Source organism: Bactrocera dorsalis, chromosome 1 (assembly GCF_023373825.1).
Source record: "Bactrocera dorsalis isolate Fly_Bdor chromosome 1, ASM2337382v1, whole genome shotgun sequence".
NCBI classification, from domain to species: domain Eukaryota; kingdom Metazoa; phylum Arthropoda; class Insecta; order Diptera; family Tephritidae; genus Bactrocera; species Bactrocera dorsalis.
In genome coordinates, this window is record NC_064303.1 from 93,478,963 (window position 1) to 93,495,311 (window position 16,349).

General features: G+C 36.4%; 3 protein-coding genes and 1 long non-coding RNA gene across 5 annotated transcripts in view; 3 read left to right on the forward strand and 1 right to left on the reverse strand.

Annotated features, from left to right (window-relative positions):
* LOC105223468 (uncharacterized) overlaps positions 1 to 2,409 on the forward strand; it is a 70,606-nt gene extending 68,197 nt beyond the window's left edge. For both annotated transcript variants that reach the window (XR_007421409.1, XR_007421410.1), the window contains 3 exons: positions 1,343 to 1,481; positions 1,619 to 1,839; positions 1,931 to 2,409. This is a non-coding gene — a long non-coding RNA (uncharacterized LOC105223468). The remainder of the gene's footprint in view (positions 1 to 1,342; positions 1,482 to 1,618; positions 1,840 to 1,930) is intronic.
* Positions 2,410 to 4,012: 1,603 nt separating this feature from the next.
* Positions 4,013 to 5,129, reverse strand: LOC105223469 (C-type lectin 37Db). Its single transcript, XM_011201203.4, has 3 exons — positions 4,764 to 5,129; positions 4,630 to 4,697; positions 4,013 to 4,571 (listed from the first exon to the last, which is right to left on the reverse strand). The coding sequence occupies exons 1-3, from the start codon at positions 4,864 to 4,866 to the stop codon at positions 4,179 to 4,181; spliced, it is 564 nt and encodes a 187-aa protein (XP_011199505.2). The 5' UTR covers positions 4,867 to 5,129; the 3' UTR covers positions 4,013 to 4,178.
* Positions 5,130 to 6,725: 1,596 nt separating this feature from the next.
* On the forward strand, positions 6,726 to 7,355 carry LOC105223470 (uncharacterized). The gene has a single exon (XM_011201205.4). The coding sequence runs from the start codon at positions 6,914 to 6,916 to the stop codon at positions 7,190 to 7,192; it is 279 nt and encodes a 92-aa protein (XP_011199507.1). The 5' UTR covers positions 6,726 to 6,913; the 3' UTR covers positions 7,193 to 7,355.
* A 6,049-nt stretch (positions 7,356 to 13,404) lies between these two features.
* Positions 13,405 to 13,737, forward strand: LOC125778097 (uncharacterized). The gene has a single exon (XM_049454402.1). The coding sequence runs from the start codon at positions 13,405 to 13,407 to the stop codon at positions 13,735 to 13,737; it is 333 nt and encodes a 110-aa protein (XP_049310359.1).
* Positions 13,738 to 16,349: the final 2,612 nt, after the last annotated feature.

Below are 16,349 nucleotides of genomic sequence, written 5' to 3' on the forward strand. Positions count from 1 at the left end.
CGATACTTTCTGAAAATGATTTTTTTAAATAATTATTCCCTGCGCTTGAGACCGGAGATCCTATAAATTTTATATAAAATTATCAACTTGACTGTCATTTCCATCCATCTTACCGTTTGTACATACGCGAACTAGTTCCTTCAATTTTTGAGATATTGACCTAAAATACAGACACAAGTTCTTTTCTCGCCAAACATACTGACCACTTCAACTCAAGTTCTTGTAAGGAAAACTTTTTTATTTGACAAGGTATCGTCACGAAATTCGGGATAGGATATTGTCTCAGACATCGCTTCAATCTCGAAATATGGTGTTCAGATCGGATCATTATAGTTTATAGCTGCCATTCAAACTAGCCGATCAAATTCAAGAAAAGGATATTTTTATATCATTTTAATTTTGGAATCGGTAGTACCGTTAGTGACATCTATGCTAAATTTCACGTCAAAATATTCAATAGTATTTGAGATTTCGATTTTTACTATGTCCAAAATTTATTGAACAAAGAAGTGCAATAATGCACAATTTCATACTGTTTTGGTTATTCGTGATCATTTCATCACATTTTCAACTAATATCGTGCCGCAAGCACCGCAATCTCCCGATTTACCTTCGGGTTACTTCCGTCTATTCAGCAAATTCACATGACCACTCCGAGGACACCATTTTGACTCAATTGAGGGCATAAAAGCTTAATCGAAGTCTCTGATGGCCATCATGACGGAGAATTTGTTATGTTGACTGGAAAATTCGTTGTCATAATGTATTGCAGCGGGAGGGGATTACTTTGAATGAGATGAAATGGACAAAATTAACCTTTCAATTTGATCACAGTAGTACAATTATTAAATCATGTGAAATATCACAACTTCGAATTTTTGGCTACCAATAATGAAATATGGTAATTAATACTAGTATGATAGGTTGGCAGATATTTGCAAAAAACAAAAAAATTTAAGAAAAATCTACACATTTTTATGTAACTTTTGTAAATGTTAAAATCAGTAAGGCAGCATTCGTACTATTTTTTATATTTTATTTATATTATATTAAAAAATCTTAGTAATCTTTGTACAAAAGTTCTTTTGGCAAGTATTCCGACCGATAAAATAAAATACTTACGCAGATAGAGTAGAATCAGAAATACTTGTACAAATAAATCGCTATCTTCAGAATACCAAATAAATATGCTTAAATTTTTTTTTTTTTTTAATATTGAAATATAAAATTATATTTTTCATAAAAGTCTGTTGCTTATCTAAACTTATACTAAAGCTGTGGGTATGCCATTATATTTTTTCATTTCATATTTCCAATTACATATGCTTCTGAAACTGTGCAGAATGTCGACAGTGGGAGAGATCGAATGTGAACGGGTGGATAAGTAACATCTGTCAATTAACAGCACACTGTCGCTGAACATCAGGTGAACATAAGTCAACTGCATGCAAATATGCAGCAACAAACACTGTAAATAAAAAGTGAGTTCCTCTCATTTTCTTTGCGAATTCCAATTGCTTTTTCTTTACCATACCAAATGATGTTGCGAGCACAATTCGCAACAACACAGAGAAAATAACTGCTTACTGAACTCTATTCTTATTCTCATTTTGCTTAGGGACAAATGGAAATGAAAGGAATGCGTACGGGATTTTATTGGAAAGGATAAATATGTGTATACATATGTATATGAATGCACATAAGTATTGCTCAAAAATAATGTGCACTGCTGCTTGGATGGCTGCGCTAAAACTTCTTTTTGACCGATCGCCTAACATTATGACAATTTATTTATTATGGGCGATTAGTACTAATGAGTGGAAGGACGCAAATGTGAATGTAAGTAAAGCAAGATTGCATATTGCATTGTATTTGTTATGCTTTTAAGTATTCTAGTAATATTAAATCATAGTATTATATATTTCCACAGATTTACCAGCGCACTACAGTCGTATATGAAATACCCATAAAAATGAAAGGGAGCTGATTTCAGAAACTCCAAAAATGCAAGGAAGCTGTAAACTTCTGCTCGATTTTGGTATTTTCAATAATGAATGGAAGTTGTAAATCTTGGACAGATTTCTGTTGGTATGATCGGTCTATATTGTTTAAGATTTATACATAAAACAATATAGGGAACTTAAAAAGTCACATAATCATAAGGACGAGATGAAATAAAATTAGCATTGTGGTGCTTTAAGCTCCCAAGCTGACACCGTCGAACCGCTTTATGCTCGATCACCTGCTCCAAAATACGAAACAAGCTGACAATTGGGAGCGCATATGGAATGAATTATTTATTGATCTAATGATAATATGATACGTGTACATACATAGATGATAGTACTTAAGAGGCAATAAAATCATTTTAAGTGGCAATATATCTAATAAAAATCTATAAAGTCTGGATTAATTCCATTTTTCTTCTATGATTAATGAAAATCTAATAAATTGGTAAGTTGCAAGATAAGGTCTAGATTCTAAATTAAACATTTAGATTAGTTTAGGCCGAATTTTTATTTTTTCATCTACGGGGTCCCCCATATTTTCTAAATAATCTGGCGCCAGCCTTGCACCAGGAAAACAGAAAATATAGCAAGGAGTCTATTACACTGGCAACTCAAAGTGATTGTTGTTGTTATTTTAGTAAATATGGGCGAACTGAGTGCTCATTCCAAACTAACGGAGCATAAATACTACACATTTGAGAGACGTAGAAATTTGAAACACATAATTTGTTGTTGTCATTATGGAAATGCGTTTGCATTAGAATTACACAAGAATTAGCTATAAAATAGAACACCTGCTGATCGTTATGGGCGACTGGTTGTTTGCTGAGAAATTTATGTTTGATGGATGGCGTTTTTTACTTTTTTAATCATTTTTTTTTTTTAATATTTTTTTATTTAAATTTCGTAGAATTTTCAACCAATCGATCGCGCAGGTCAACAGGTGCCCATAATAAAAACAAGCTAATCTATTTGAGTGCAGATGCTAATGGTTTTGTTGTTGGCAGTTCTGGCTTCCAATGTTTGAGTGCAAAATGTTTGCTTTTGCTACAACAACTGAGAAAGGTACATATGTATACGGCCTATCCAAAGTGAGAGAAAATTTTGGAACTTATATTTGTTGCTACTTTTTTGGAAATTCAACCCAATTTAAGGGACAGCAAAAATATATGAAACATCTATTTGTTGTTACATTTTTGGAAGTGCATTTGAATTAAAGGGCACGGATCAGTGCTACACCTTATCCTTGTTAATTTTTTTGATCGCCTGGTGAGGTGTTGCTAAGCTGGTAGTCGTTTCTACTACTTACTTGCACTTTTTTCTATCTTGTTCTTCTTTTTGACCAGATTTATTTTATAATTTCTGCTGTACAACGAAAAACCACAAGGCGCTCATAATGCTATGCGTTCATCAGGACATTTACTTTTCTTTGTTTTTGCGGCATTAGTTCAGTCCTTGGTTTCCTTATATCTGGTGTGAAACGCATTAAGAATCGAAACATATGCTTATTGTTGGCTTGCTGGAATGGTTAAGGTAACCAGAAAAAAATATATGCCAATTGCATTTGCTAACTGCATAAGTCTGGTCGCCTAGTATTTTGAAATTTTTTCTTTCTTCATTTTGATTTAATGACGATGAATGTCATTCAAAGGCGGACTTTGAAAAAAAAATCCTTATGCAAAGGAGCAACAAAGTTGTAAAATAAAAAGTTAGGGGTGAAAAAATTCTCGTTAGTACCGACGAGAACTACATATGAGTGTGTAGAACAGCCTGTTAAAATTTGAAAGCAATCAGTTAATTATTGTTAGCCTAAATCTACAACAACCGTTAGATGAAAAAAACTACTTTGGCAATATATTGCAAGAATAGAGAAACGATGTAACCGAAGTTAGAATACCCTTCAGAAATAAAAAAGTTTGCATTAAAGAGTCGGTTTCCAATATGAAAAATTTCTTCAGATTTTCCAGCATCTCCTTAGACATTTGGACGTAACAAAGCAACTCTTAATTTTGCATCGAATCTTACTCAATCTCTTTACTTTCTTGACACCAACAACAACAAATATTTAAAACCAGAGTACCATTATGTAACAACGATTTTATTTGTAAAACTGGTACTTCCACCTGACTAATTTCGACCGTTTGTATGTTGCATGTTGCATGTTGCGTGTTATCTTTCCATAAATTTTTTCAAATCCCACATGTCACAAGTCTTCTTCGATTGCCGCACCTCACAGATGGTATGAAAATAACTCATACAATTTTTAACAGTCATATAGAATATTTTATCAAAAGCCTGAAGATGTACACAATTCTCATTTTGACCAGCGTCATTTGGTTGACCCTTTACCCATTTAGCATAGAGCACTGGACGTCCGTCTTTAAGTGACATAAATTTACGTTTTTCGGCCAAATCGGTGACACCAAGCCAGAAATAAAGGCTAACGTAACCTTCATTCGTGGTTAGATAGGAACTCAGTGCATTCATCTCAGCTGCCGATTCAATTACGGCCAAATCCATATCATAGTTGCGACAATAAAGCGCCGCATTGAACCAATTCATCTATAATTAAGAGACTTGAATTACATAATTTCAATTGTGAAACTTCTAAGTAAATTACCGCAGTAGCAGAATTTATTAGATAATATTTACTACCGATCTCTATTAAGGGTTGTGTCTCACTCTCACCTGTAATTTAGAAATAATAATAATTGCTGAAGAAAAAGTTCATATACTTCCAGCAGAATTACTCACCACAACTTGAAATATTAATAGACTTCGAAAAGACGCTCGCAAAGCACAAAATTATAATACAACATTGTGTCAAACCCATTTCGTCGTTGATTAAATACTTCATTAACACTGTATTTGTATGCAAACGACACTGAACACTGTTTATCGAACAATGTGATTATGGAATGGAATAGCATCTTTATATATATAGATTTTTGTAATGACTAAATTTCCCAATTCCCGCAAATCAAAATTCTATAGAAATTGAGTGCGTGTGCTGATCTAAATTCGACGGAATTGTAGTTTGATCGATCGCTCGCTTCGCCGTTATAAATTTCAACAATTCAATGTCGCAACAAGTTAGAGTTTTAATTTATACAATACGAGTATCAGATGTGTTCCAAAGTAAACAGATTTGAATCTAGCGCCGCCTGGTGGCGTCATCTATATGTCGACTGACTTTATCGATTGCACAGCGAGAATTTCATGACATTTTATTGATTTGAAGTTATGTTATTGCGTTTTAAGTGTCAGTATGTTTCGTGTTATTGGTTACATTAAATTTCGTTTTAAAATTGGTAAAACTTTTACCGAAACGTTTCAATTGATGAAACAAGTTTACGACGATGATTGCCTATTCCGTAGCAAAGTGCACGAGTGGTTTCAAGGTTTTCAAAGTGGTCGTGAGGACATAAATGACGATCAACATGTGGGCCAATCAAAAACCATGATCACCGGAAGTTCCATCGAAACTGTGCGAGAATTCATCAAAAATCATAAAAAAAATCGTGGAAATGGAATTGAAGATCTCCAAAACATCGATTTATCGCACTTTGACCGAATATTTGGGCATACGAAAGGTGTGTGCACGGTTTGTTCCACACGAATTGACTGACGATCAAAAATTGCTCAGAATCCAACATTCGAAGGACAATTATTTAAACAAAAATCACATTTTAACCATTAACCACTCCCCGTATTCACCTGATATGGCAACGTGCGACCTCTTCCTTTTCCGAAAAATACATTTGCCTATCAAAGGAAAGCGTTATGCAGACGTAGAAGCCATTCAAAAGGCTTGCACCGGCATACTGGCGGCCATACCGGCCAACGAGCTAAAACACTCTTTCGATGTGCTTTTTGACCGTACAAGAAGCTGTATTGAAGCAGAAGGAGATTATTTTGAATAAAATAAATTGATTTTTTTTAAGTCCTGTTTACTTTGGAACGCACCTTGTACATACATATATCTAAGAAGGTGGTGTAAGAATTCCAAATCGTTCGCTCCAGCCGTTAGGGAGAAATTTTGCTCACCGGCTGTGAAGACAACGTTTCGAGAAAACGCCTTAAAGTTTCTGAAGCCGATTACACAAAGTTAAAAAATTCTTGAATATGCGAATACTATGCGAATATTTTCAAACTATTTACCGAATCAACTTCAAATTTGTGGAGAATATTTTCATTCACATATTTATATGTACATTCGATAAATATGTGCAAGATAAAATCGATTATTTTAAATTCACAACTGGAGATAACCCCTTAGACCACGCGGAAGAACTATTTCCTTTTGTAGTGTGCAGATGAGGGTGCTTACCGACATTTTACAACACTATTTCAACCCATTGTACGATTCTGTATTTCACCGTAAACAAAACATTGCAAAAAGTACCGGTGTGGAAATTGCAATTCATAGTTCAACAACAAGTTTTTGAAATTGAATCATCAATAAAAGTGCTTTCCATAAAAGCCTAATCCACATATGCGTACATGAACAAATCCACCCCACTACATTATCCACAACAACAACAACAACAACACACAAATGTAACAGTACAGGCACACCATTTTATCACCGCCACAGCGCTTATCTTTACAACACCTCTGCGCAGCGCAACGCTCACCGCACTGCGATAAGTAATCTCTGAATTTACGATTATTGATTTCACATATAGCCTATACACAGGTGTCACAACGATAACTAACTGCGAACACAGCGTACGCACTGCGACCAACTCTAATGAGTAGACGCTACTTCATTTATCATTACGCTGACACACACAGTAAGTCACCGGACAGCGGCAAATTAAGACGTAGCATTAGACCTGGTCGAGCAATTCAATTAAGGTGAAACAGCACTCCAACATTTATAAGAGAGATTGATTAGCGTAATGGCACCACCACCACCACCACATGGCGGACCACCCGGACCGCCACCGGGACCGCCACGGCGACCATTAGTTAAAGTGGAAATTATACCACCGTGGCGACGACGACATCATCACCATCACCACCACCACTCACCGCCGCCGCCGCCACCACCCAGTCAGCCGGTCGTTGTGGTGGTACCAGGGCAACCACAGCCGCCACCGCCACCATACGGCAGCGGCTACTATCCACCGCCACCACCAGGGCCTGATTCACACTACCACAATCCGCCGCGTTATTAAGGAAATCGTTTGAAGTCAATTGGAACAATTTAGTGTTTTAAGCGCTTTTCTAAAGCAACTAGTTAGTAAGACACCTGGTGTGGTGAAATATGAATTTTTATAGTATATATATATATGTATTAGTTATGATTGCTTAAAATTGTTTAATAAAATTGATTTTTTTTACCATATCAAATACAAGGAACGTTAGTTTTTGCTAAAATATAACAGTTTGTTTGTGTCTACAGTGCTATCAGCCTGCAGTTATCAATTGTCATAAAACATTTATCAGCGTATGGTCTGTTATTCGAGGTTTAATAAAAAGCTTATAAGCAATTTTTGTTTACTTCCATACAAATGTATAGGTAATTACTGAATTCTGATTGGTAGTAATTCTTCAGAATTAAGCAGTTATTTAGTTATGGCCAGCGTAATCCCATTGATTATATCGTAGCCCCTAAGTTCATATTGAGACCAGACAAATTTGATAGAGATATATTATATACGAGATATGTATGATTAAGATGTTTATTTGTTTATTTTAAGAACTCTCTAGACTAACGGACTCGTTTGAAGATGAACATTACATTATCCATCTTATAGTCTTAGTTTTTATTTGATCATTTGTTCCTTCTGTGGCTTTTCTATACAGTTTACACCTCTGTTAGATGCACGTTGGAGCATCTCAGTTGAAAAATGACGGCAGCAGCAGTTATTATAAACCCAACCCAGAGCTGTTGAATTCTATGAAAATATTTTTTTATAACAGATATACGCATAAAACCTTCACATTTTCTTCCAAGAGTTGTTAAATAGTCCAAGCTAAGAAGATAGTACTTACTTTTATCCGCAATACCACGCTATACTACTTAGTAACTGAGTAACTTAAACCGCATGCTTTGTGAATACCTTTATTAAATTCTTCTACAAACGCCACCTCTTCTCTTCCCCACCTTTTCATGCAAAACCTATGTCCAAGTATGCCACATCGTAAAGTAAACATCGTAAAGTAAACAACAAAGCTTTTTCCCACAAGTAGATAAGGAAATAAATAATTTTTTTTCTGGTCACTTCACTCAACAGAATGCGTATCAAAAGCTTTTTCCACAAAAGCGACGAAAGAGTGGATTGCAAAAAAAATATTTGATAAGTTTTTTTGATACAAAGGGTTCTCCACTTCAAGGTTCTCTACTTTTTTAAAGAAAAAAAATACCGAAACTACAAATTAATGGCGAATAATTATTATATTTCATAAGAAAATACCAAGGTAATTATTTTTTGAAGAATATCTCTTTTGCGTCCAATTTTTGATTTTTTTCTGGATGAAATGACAGCTCTTGAATCTCTTCAAGTTGCTCTTTCTCCCAAATGTGGCAATTTTGATAATTTACATACTCGTACCCTTTGAGGCAAAAGTGGGCCTCATTGATGAACAAAATTTGACTCGAAGACGTCGGATTTTCTTGGAACTTGTCAAAACCCCATAGAGCTTGTGAAGGTCGAGCGGTTTCTGTTTTTTCCCAAGCTGTATTTTGTATACTTTCGTTCCATACGCCAGTCCGAGTTGCTGTGATTGGTGCCAAATAGACTCTCCATGGTCTTCGTATACACTCTTAGCTACGGCTGCTATATTTTCTTCAGTGCCTGCTAGGCGTGTTCTATTCGGTCGAATGTTATCCAGTAGTAAATGCTTAGTCTTAAGATGGGTAATGATGTTGCGAATAGTACGGACAGTAGTCCGATTATATTGACCTTAAGTTAAGTAAAGTGCGCGAAATACATTCTTTACAGAACGTGCATTTTTGTAATAAAGTTGAACGGTTTGTAAAGGTTGTTCGCGCGTAAGTCTTTGCAAGATAAAGTATCAAATAATACTGAACAAAATAACATGACAGCTCGACACGACTGACGGTTGAAAAAAGTACCTCTACTTGGATTACCCGTTATATATCAAGATAGTGCTGGGGACACTTTATATCTGTGATTTTTGTTAGTTTTTAAGATTTGTGCCGAGCAGCCTAATGAGGTTGGTACCTATGGACAACAATCGCCTTGAAAATATACTCGTTTTGATCCAATTTAAGCCTTTCCACGCTCAGTCCAACTTTCCATATACTTGTCCTAAGTCGTAATATTGGTTTTTCCATTTCGGCTCATTTTTGGAGCGCCAGTCGCTACATTGTTTGTCGTATTCATAAGCTCACGACTGGTCACGAATATTGATGTGTTTTATGAATGTAAGGTGTTCAGCTAGTTTGTTAAGCAACCCTTTTCCGACCTATGTACTTGTATATTCGAAGATGTTTATGCAAAAGATTCATATCTTCTGTTGTTTAAGGGTTCCTTGTGGAAATATGTGCTCTAATTTTATAAAACGATTATTAAGTAACAATTTTTTTAAACTTTTAATTATTATAAAATTTTTCAGAAGTTACATTTTTATTTTCATACAAATATGTACTTTATTTTTCCATTCGCTTAATACCTTTGGTAAATTTTTATTTTAATATGTAGATTTTTACATTAATCTGAATATTTAAAAGAATTAAAAGAAAATGTCAATGCCTAAGTGCATATCCAGTTTCATTTTAAGTTCTCTGAGAGCTCTTTTATTGCATGCAAAAAGTAGTCAAAAGAAGTATGCACACACTTACCTTACAAATAATTTATTTTAGTCAATAACAACTACTGAATTAAAATTAAAAGTTTAATGCAAATAATTTATAATCCTTTTAGGTTCCAAATATTCGGCTGCAGAAAAAGGCAGCTTGAAATTTTTGTCTGCAATTAAACTGTAAAATCAGATGAGACTGCGCGCTTATGCACATGCGAGTTTGGTGAAATAAGTTGCATCAAATGAGCTAGCGTGCATTGGAAATGAAATATCGCATGCGAGTAAATTGTATCATGAGAGCCTATCCGCTCATCACTTATCACAAAGGCAACGAAAACAATAGCAAAACAATTATCACATGAAATGGCAGTTATGATTGAGCGCTGGTGAGAAGGATAATCGCTCTCGAACAACACAAAATAGCATCAATCTCATCTAGTATAACGGATAAGCTCTTTAGTTTATGTGCAACGAAATGAAGTGAAGAAATATTTCCACATGAAAATTATTGCGCGTTATTTTGATGGTGAAAAATAAGTGTTTTTAAGTGTTTAGTGAATACTTTTGTGAAATCTAAAGTCATTAGTTAGTGCGCGTTGTGTTAAAATTAGTTAAATTTGTTTAGTGTTTGTGAATAAAGTGTTGTGAAAGTTTCAATTCCAGTTTGTGCGCGTTTGAATATCATATATGTATGTACTTACATACATACATATCTGTTGGAGTACAATGTGAATGGCGAATGTCGAGACTCCTTTATGATCGGAAAATCAACAAGGTAAGGTAAGTCAGTATTACAAATATGTATGTACACATATACATATGTATGTACATGCATGCATAAACATGTCTATAATTCCTGAAATTAATTACAAAACCTTACAAACAATACATTTTGAAATCGATTTAAGATGTTTGCTTGTTGCACAAAAAATGTTCAAGGCTTTCATTTAAGAATGAAAAAAATTAATATTATTCATATTATTGCATAATGTTCACAACATTTTTATGTACATACTTACATTCCGTTGTTTCCGAACTGCCTTGTCTAGTCCTATGAAGTTATATTAAAATATGCGTATGGCTACGAATCATATCTTCTGGTGTTCTGAATTGTGGAAAAAGGGGTCAATCGGTATTAAATCAGGGCTAGAAGTTAGATTAAAACTCATGGATGCCATCAAACGTGGTCTTATGTGGTTTTCCATAGGTCCAGGGATTTTCTCCCATAATTATTACTCCCAATATGGCTGTAATAATAATAAAATAACTAAAAATTATATGCGTAGAACTAAAAAACTAGAAATTCGGAGAATGCAGTCATGAATAAATGTTTTAAGAAAAAAATATTCACAGTTCTTCCAAAATCAGACCTCTTAATCTTTACTTATAGATTTTATCACACAAATTTTATCAATATTGCAATAGTTCTAAGAATTTATCATCAAAACTGAAAATAAAAAAAACGTTAACGTTCTATAATATACGTATAATACTCTTCCACTACAAGAATATAATTTCGATCTTCTGAGATTGCAGTTTTGCTATAGATAATGATCCATGGCTGATTTCGTGAAAATATCCCATCAAATTAAAAGGTTTTCCTTGCACGCTTGTTCTGTTTGTACTATAGTGGTCTACTACCGATGGTTCCGATAAATGAGATGCTTCTTGGGTAGAAAAACACGTACAGAGGAACAGACGGACGGACAGACAGACGGACATGGCTAAATCGACTCAGTTTTCAATTCAAATACATGATTACGCTGGTTCTGTTTATATTATGGTGGTCCACTACCGGCGATTCCTGCAACTGAGAAGCTTCTAGATCGGAAAAGAAGGAACAGACGGGCAGACAAGCAGACATACCTAAATTGACTCTGCTCGTCAACCTAATCATTTATATATTTGTATATTTAATAATATTTCCGACGTTTCCTTTTTGGTGTTAAAAACTTCGTGGCAAACCCTGCTGGGTATACCAATAATATTTTAACAGGTTTTAATCTTTCACCAAACTTTTTCAATTATAAATCTCCTTCAGTCTTCTTAGGTTAGGTTAGGTTTATCTGGTATGCCAATAAGCCACGCATGGGCCAGTTTTGATCTTTTGCGATAGCAGATGGAGTTCAGTTGCTAAGTCCAAGAGGAGTAGTCATCCTTTAGCGCTTGACACGAATTTCAACAGACTCTGTGGCCTCACGTACTCACTCCAAAGTAACATACCGTGGGACGCCAGATGGATACAGCTTAGTTTTGCCAATGCGGGACAAGTGCATAAGAGATGTTCCATTGTTTTCCTGTTGCCTTGCTCTTGACTTTCCCTGCAGTCTTCTCGATTTGTCATCCTCATCCTGCGAGCAATGTGTCACCACCAAACAGTGACCAGTTAGTATTCCCATCAATGTCCGACAGTCTCTTCTGTCGAATGCAAATAGGAATTCGCGTACTTCGGATCTACCGTTTTGCAAATAATTTTTGTAGTTTTGCACCCAGGTAGCTCGTTCCAACGGGTTTTGATTTTCTTTACTATGCTTCTGTCAAGATCGTCCTATAGGCAATGCATGGGTTTCCTGATGTTGATCACGTTTTCAGATGTTAACCGTACACTCGTCCACTATTTCATTGCCCTCGATGCCTTAGTGGCCCGGGCCAGTAATAGTGAGGTTGCTTACGTCTTTTAAACCTTTTAACTGCTGCCCTGTGTCCCAAGACACTTTTGCTCTATAAGCGATACGAGGTTACTGCCTTGTTTTCTGCTTGGCTGTCTTTGTAGACGTTGACTCTGGAATTGCCTTAGAGGCCAGCTCCGTGTCTTTCGCAATAGCAAAGACCTCACTTTGAAATATACTGCAGTGGTCTGGCAACTTGAAATTTTGTCTTGTGCCTTACTATAAATAGTATGCATATTTCCGCTTTAATCTTATTAGCTTTATATACACATTGCAGAAATTAGTTGAACAGGTGGCAACTTCATTTTGTCGACAGAATTTTTATTGCAGCTTTGATACCCCATTATTTCGTTTATTTGTTTAATTAAATAATCAAATCAAGTTATTTAAAATTGAACAAGTGGCAACACTGTTCGAAAATACTTATAATAAATATTATTTTAATGAGAAACGAGAGAATTTCGTTAAGTTATGTACGTAACTGTGTTTCTCTTTCCATTCTTTTATCTTTCTGAAAATATCCATTAACATTTTTTTAAGCCTCAGTGCAAAATTTCGCACTATCACCTTCGCTCGCATTGATAAAAATAATCACGCATAATTTGCCTAAACTTATCAAACTTATTTGGTTCGCACAAGCCCACATACATGTTCACATAACTTATCAGCCAAACTGACTCACAATTAATGCCGCCAAGAATCCCCGATTTTCATTTGTGCGTATTTCGGTTTGCACCTGAGTAATCCACCTCAAATCAGTGGTTTAACACTTTTGGTTATATGTAAACAATTACGCCATTGCGCTGGCAGTTTCAACGCAACGCTTTCAGCAAATAGACGTCCCACAGCAATCGACAGCTGCTGACATTCAAACCGCGTACGCTGCAGTGCGCCTCTAAAAGACAGAGTTTTTGAATTGCTTATTGTTTAATTGAATTCAATTGCGTGTCATGCCGCCACCGATAGTGTACTATGAAGATCCATATTGCGATCGCCCTTATTATAACAATCGTCGTCCAGGTTTTGAGATTGATATTTTTCCCGGAGGGATTGTCGATGCGTTCTTTAATCGCCCTCCTCCACCGCCGCCGCCACCTCGAACTGAGATCGTAGTTATGACTCAAGGTAATGCTGCCGGCTATCCGCCACCACCTCCACCGCCTCCGCCATATATGCCGCCACAAGCACCATACTACAGCAACAATAATGGCGGTTATAATAACGGCCCTGGCGCCTACGGCTATCCGCGACACTACAATAATCCGCCCAATCCGCGTTGGTAGCGCTGAAGTGACTGAGGGAGTTCACGTGAAAATCAGTGACAGTGAAAAACTGATTGAAGACAATTCTACATACATACTTCATTTGAAATTCTACTGAGTGATGTTTGTTATGGTTGCTCAATAAAAATGTTTAATAATTTTAGGTTATTTATTTTATTTAATAAAGAGATGTTTGTTGTTTTAAGAAATGTGCAGCTTTTCAAAAGTGTTTGAAACCCGTATTTTTATACAGCCATTTTCAAGAAGGAATGCTGAAGATATTTTCCTCGGTCGATTATTTGTATGTTAAGGTTTAAGTGTTGAAAAGCTTGTTTCTTCATTAACTTCATAGGACAAGAATCTACATACAATAATTTTAAATTAGTTCTCCGTTTGAATAATTGAAAACCATATATGATCTAAACAATATTCATATAAGACTGACAGTTCCAATTGATTTTATGATGAAATCGGTAAAATCTAAAGACTAGTGTTCTGAATATACATAATATCCACAAGGTGGGCTGAAAGGTTCGTAGGTTAAGATGGAAATGTTTTTCTTTTTTGTAAATTTTAATTCCAATACAATTATCTTTGGGGGCGATACAATGATTATAGCGGTCAAAAAATGTTCAATACGATTTATTTAATACCTACATTTGCATTAAAGCTCTGTTTTTGCAATTATCTCTTCATTATTGCTAAACTTCTCTCCAGCGTGCATTCTCTTAAAGTCTGAGCACAGAAAATAGTCTCTGAGAGCCAAATCTGGAGAATACGGTTAATGCGGAAGCAATTCGAATTCCAATTCTTGAAATTTTTACATCGAATTCATTGATTTGAGACACAGTGCTTTGTCTCGGTTAAGCAGTACTTTTTTCTTCTTCAGACGGGACCGTCTTTTTCCGATATTTTTTCGTTCAAATGCACTAATAACGCAATATCAAAGTCGTTGTTAATGGTTTTCTTCTTTTGAAGATAGTCGATGAGTATTAATTTTATATCGTGTGTACCAAAACACAACGTCCGGTGTGCTTATCGTGACTAACTGTTGACGACAGCCTTACCCCACGACTCTCAAGAGCATGGCATATCAAATCAATGCGTTGGTCAACGCACTTAATATGCCTGGGATTTTCAGATTTCCAATTGGCAGTGTGAAATGGGCTCTCTATCCTGCTTGGAAGGGTGTGAGCCCCTCCAAAACCTCTGCCGTACTTTGCGTTCGGAACCCGGTTGCAATGCATCTTCATATTTAAGTGATAAAGTGTCCGTTCTTATCGAATTTGGGTTTTAACTACAATTACCACGATACTCCCCGAGGGGTAAGTCCGCTCCCCGTGGTACCAGAATTAAGTCTCTGGTCAGATCTCGTGACCGAAACTACTACCAGTTGAGCTTCCATACGACTCTTGACTGGTGACCAGATGTGTGGACTCTATACGCACATTACACTCACACACTATTCACACAAAAATCTGACTCTAATATTCAGTTAAACGCCTTTGCCGCCTAAACAATTCACGCGCAAACGATCCTAACTATTCGGTATTCCGACTAGTGGAGATCACACCGCTAAAATTTTAACTTATCAGTCCAGCTAATCCCCGTACCACCTAATGTTCTAGTACATCGGGCATTCTGCAATTACATGCGCTCAGTCCTCAGTCGACTTATAAGATAGGTGCCTCTGATGCAAAAATTCGTTAGGCCTTTGCTCCGTAAACAAAAAACCCAGTCTCAGACAAAGTCTGAAGGTAGGTTTTTCCACCTACATACATCTGGCGCTATCAACTAGAAATATCTTGCACTCTAGATATATCTCTCTCTCTCCACATCATCATCGGAAATCATATCATTCCGCAGCAGTGACACACTCAAGCCGCTTCTTAACCAGAATGCTACAGCGCGCTATATGGTAATCACGTCAAGAGGAGGTGCACCTAACAAAACCTGCATAGCATCTGTTTAGAAGATGCAACATACAGCCATACAAGCCAGCATCATACAACGCTTTATTGGAAGAAATTTTTTCCATTCCAAGACTGTCGTGGCTGCTTCCCACCCTACAGCGGCTTCAGAAGTGGCATAGGCCACAAACAAGCCAAAATCACTCCGAAAAATGCGCTGTACTTTGTCTACGGTTGCCTGCAGTCTCTCCTGCACATTCGCCAAGTGTGGAATGAAACATATTCTTTCATGGTCAGGCCCACGTATTTGACGCGGACAATCGGTGGACGAACCGGCAACAACATGCCCTTAAGCAGCATTGTCCTCCCGCCCGCTCTAATTTGGACCGCGAGCGAACTTCGACCAGAAGAAGAAGGTCGTCTGCATTCGCACAACACTTACATAGTGGCTCGAGCTGCCCAAGCAGACAGCCGTTCATAGGGTTCAGCCTCTTTAGGGCGTCTACTGCCTTTATCGTCCACGGTGCACATGTCGCCTCGTTCAAACATAGTAAAACACTTTTCAATGCTTGATTTCCCTGGTGCATGGTCCATACAATGTTGACCAATCCAAACTAGAGCTGGTTGAAAATGTATTTTTCGATTTCGCTAAACTCCGATACATTATTCTGAAGGTCTGCAATAAATGTGTTTGTTCTTTAATTACTGGAACCAGAAGTATGC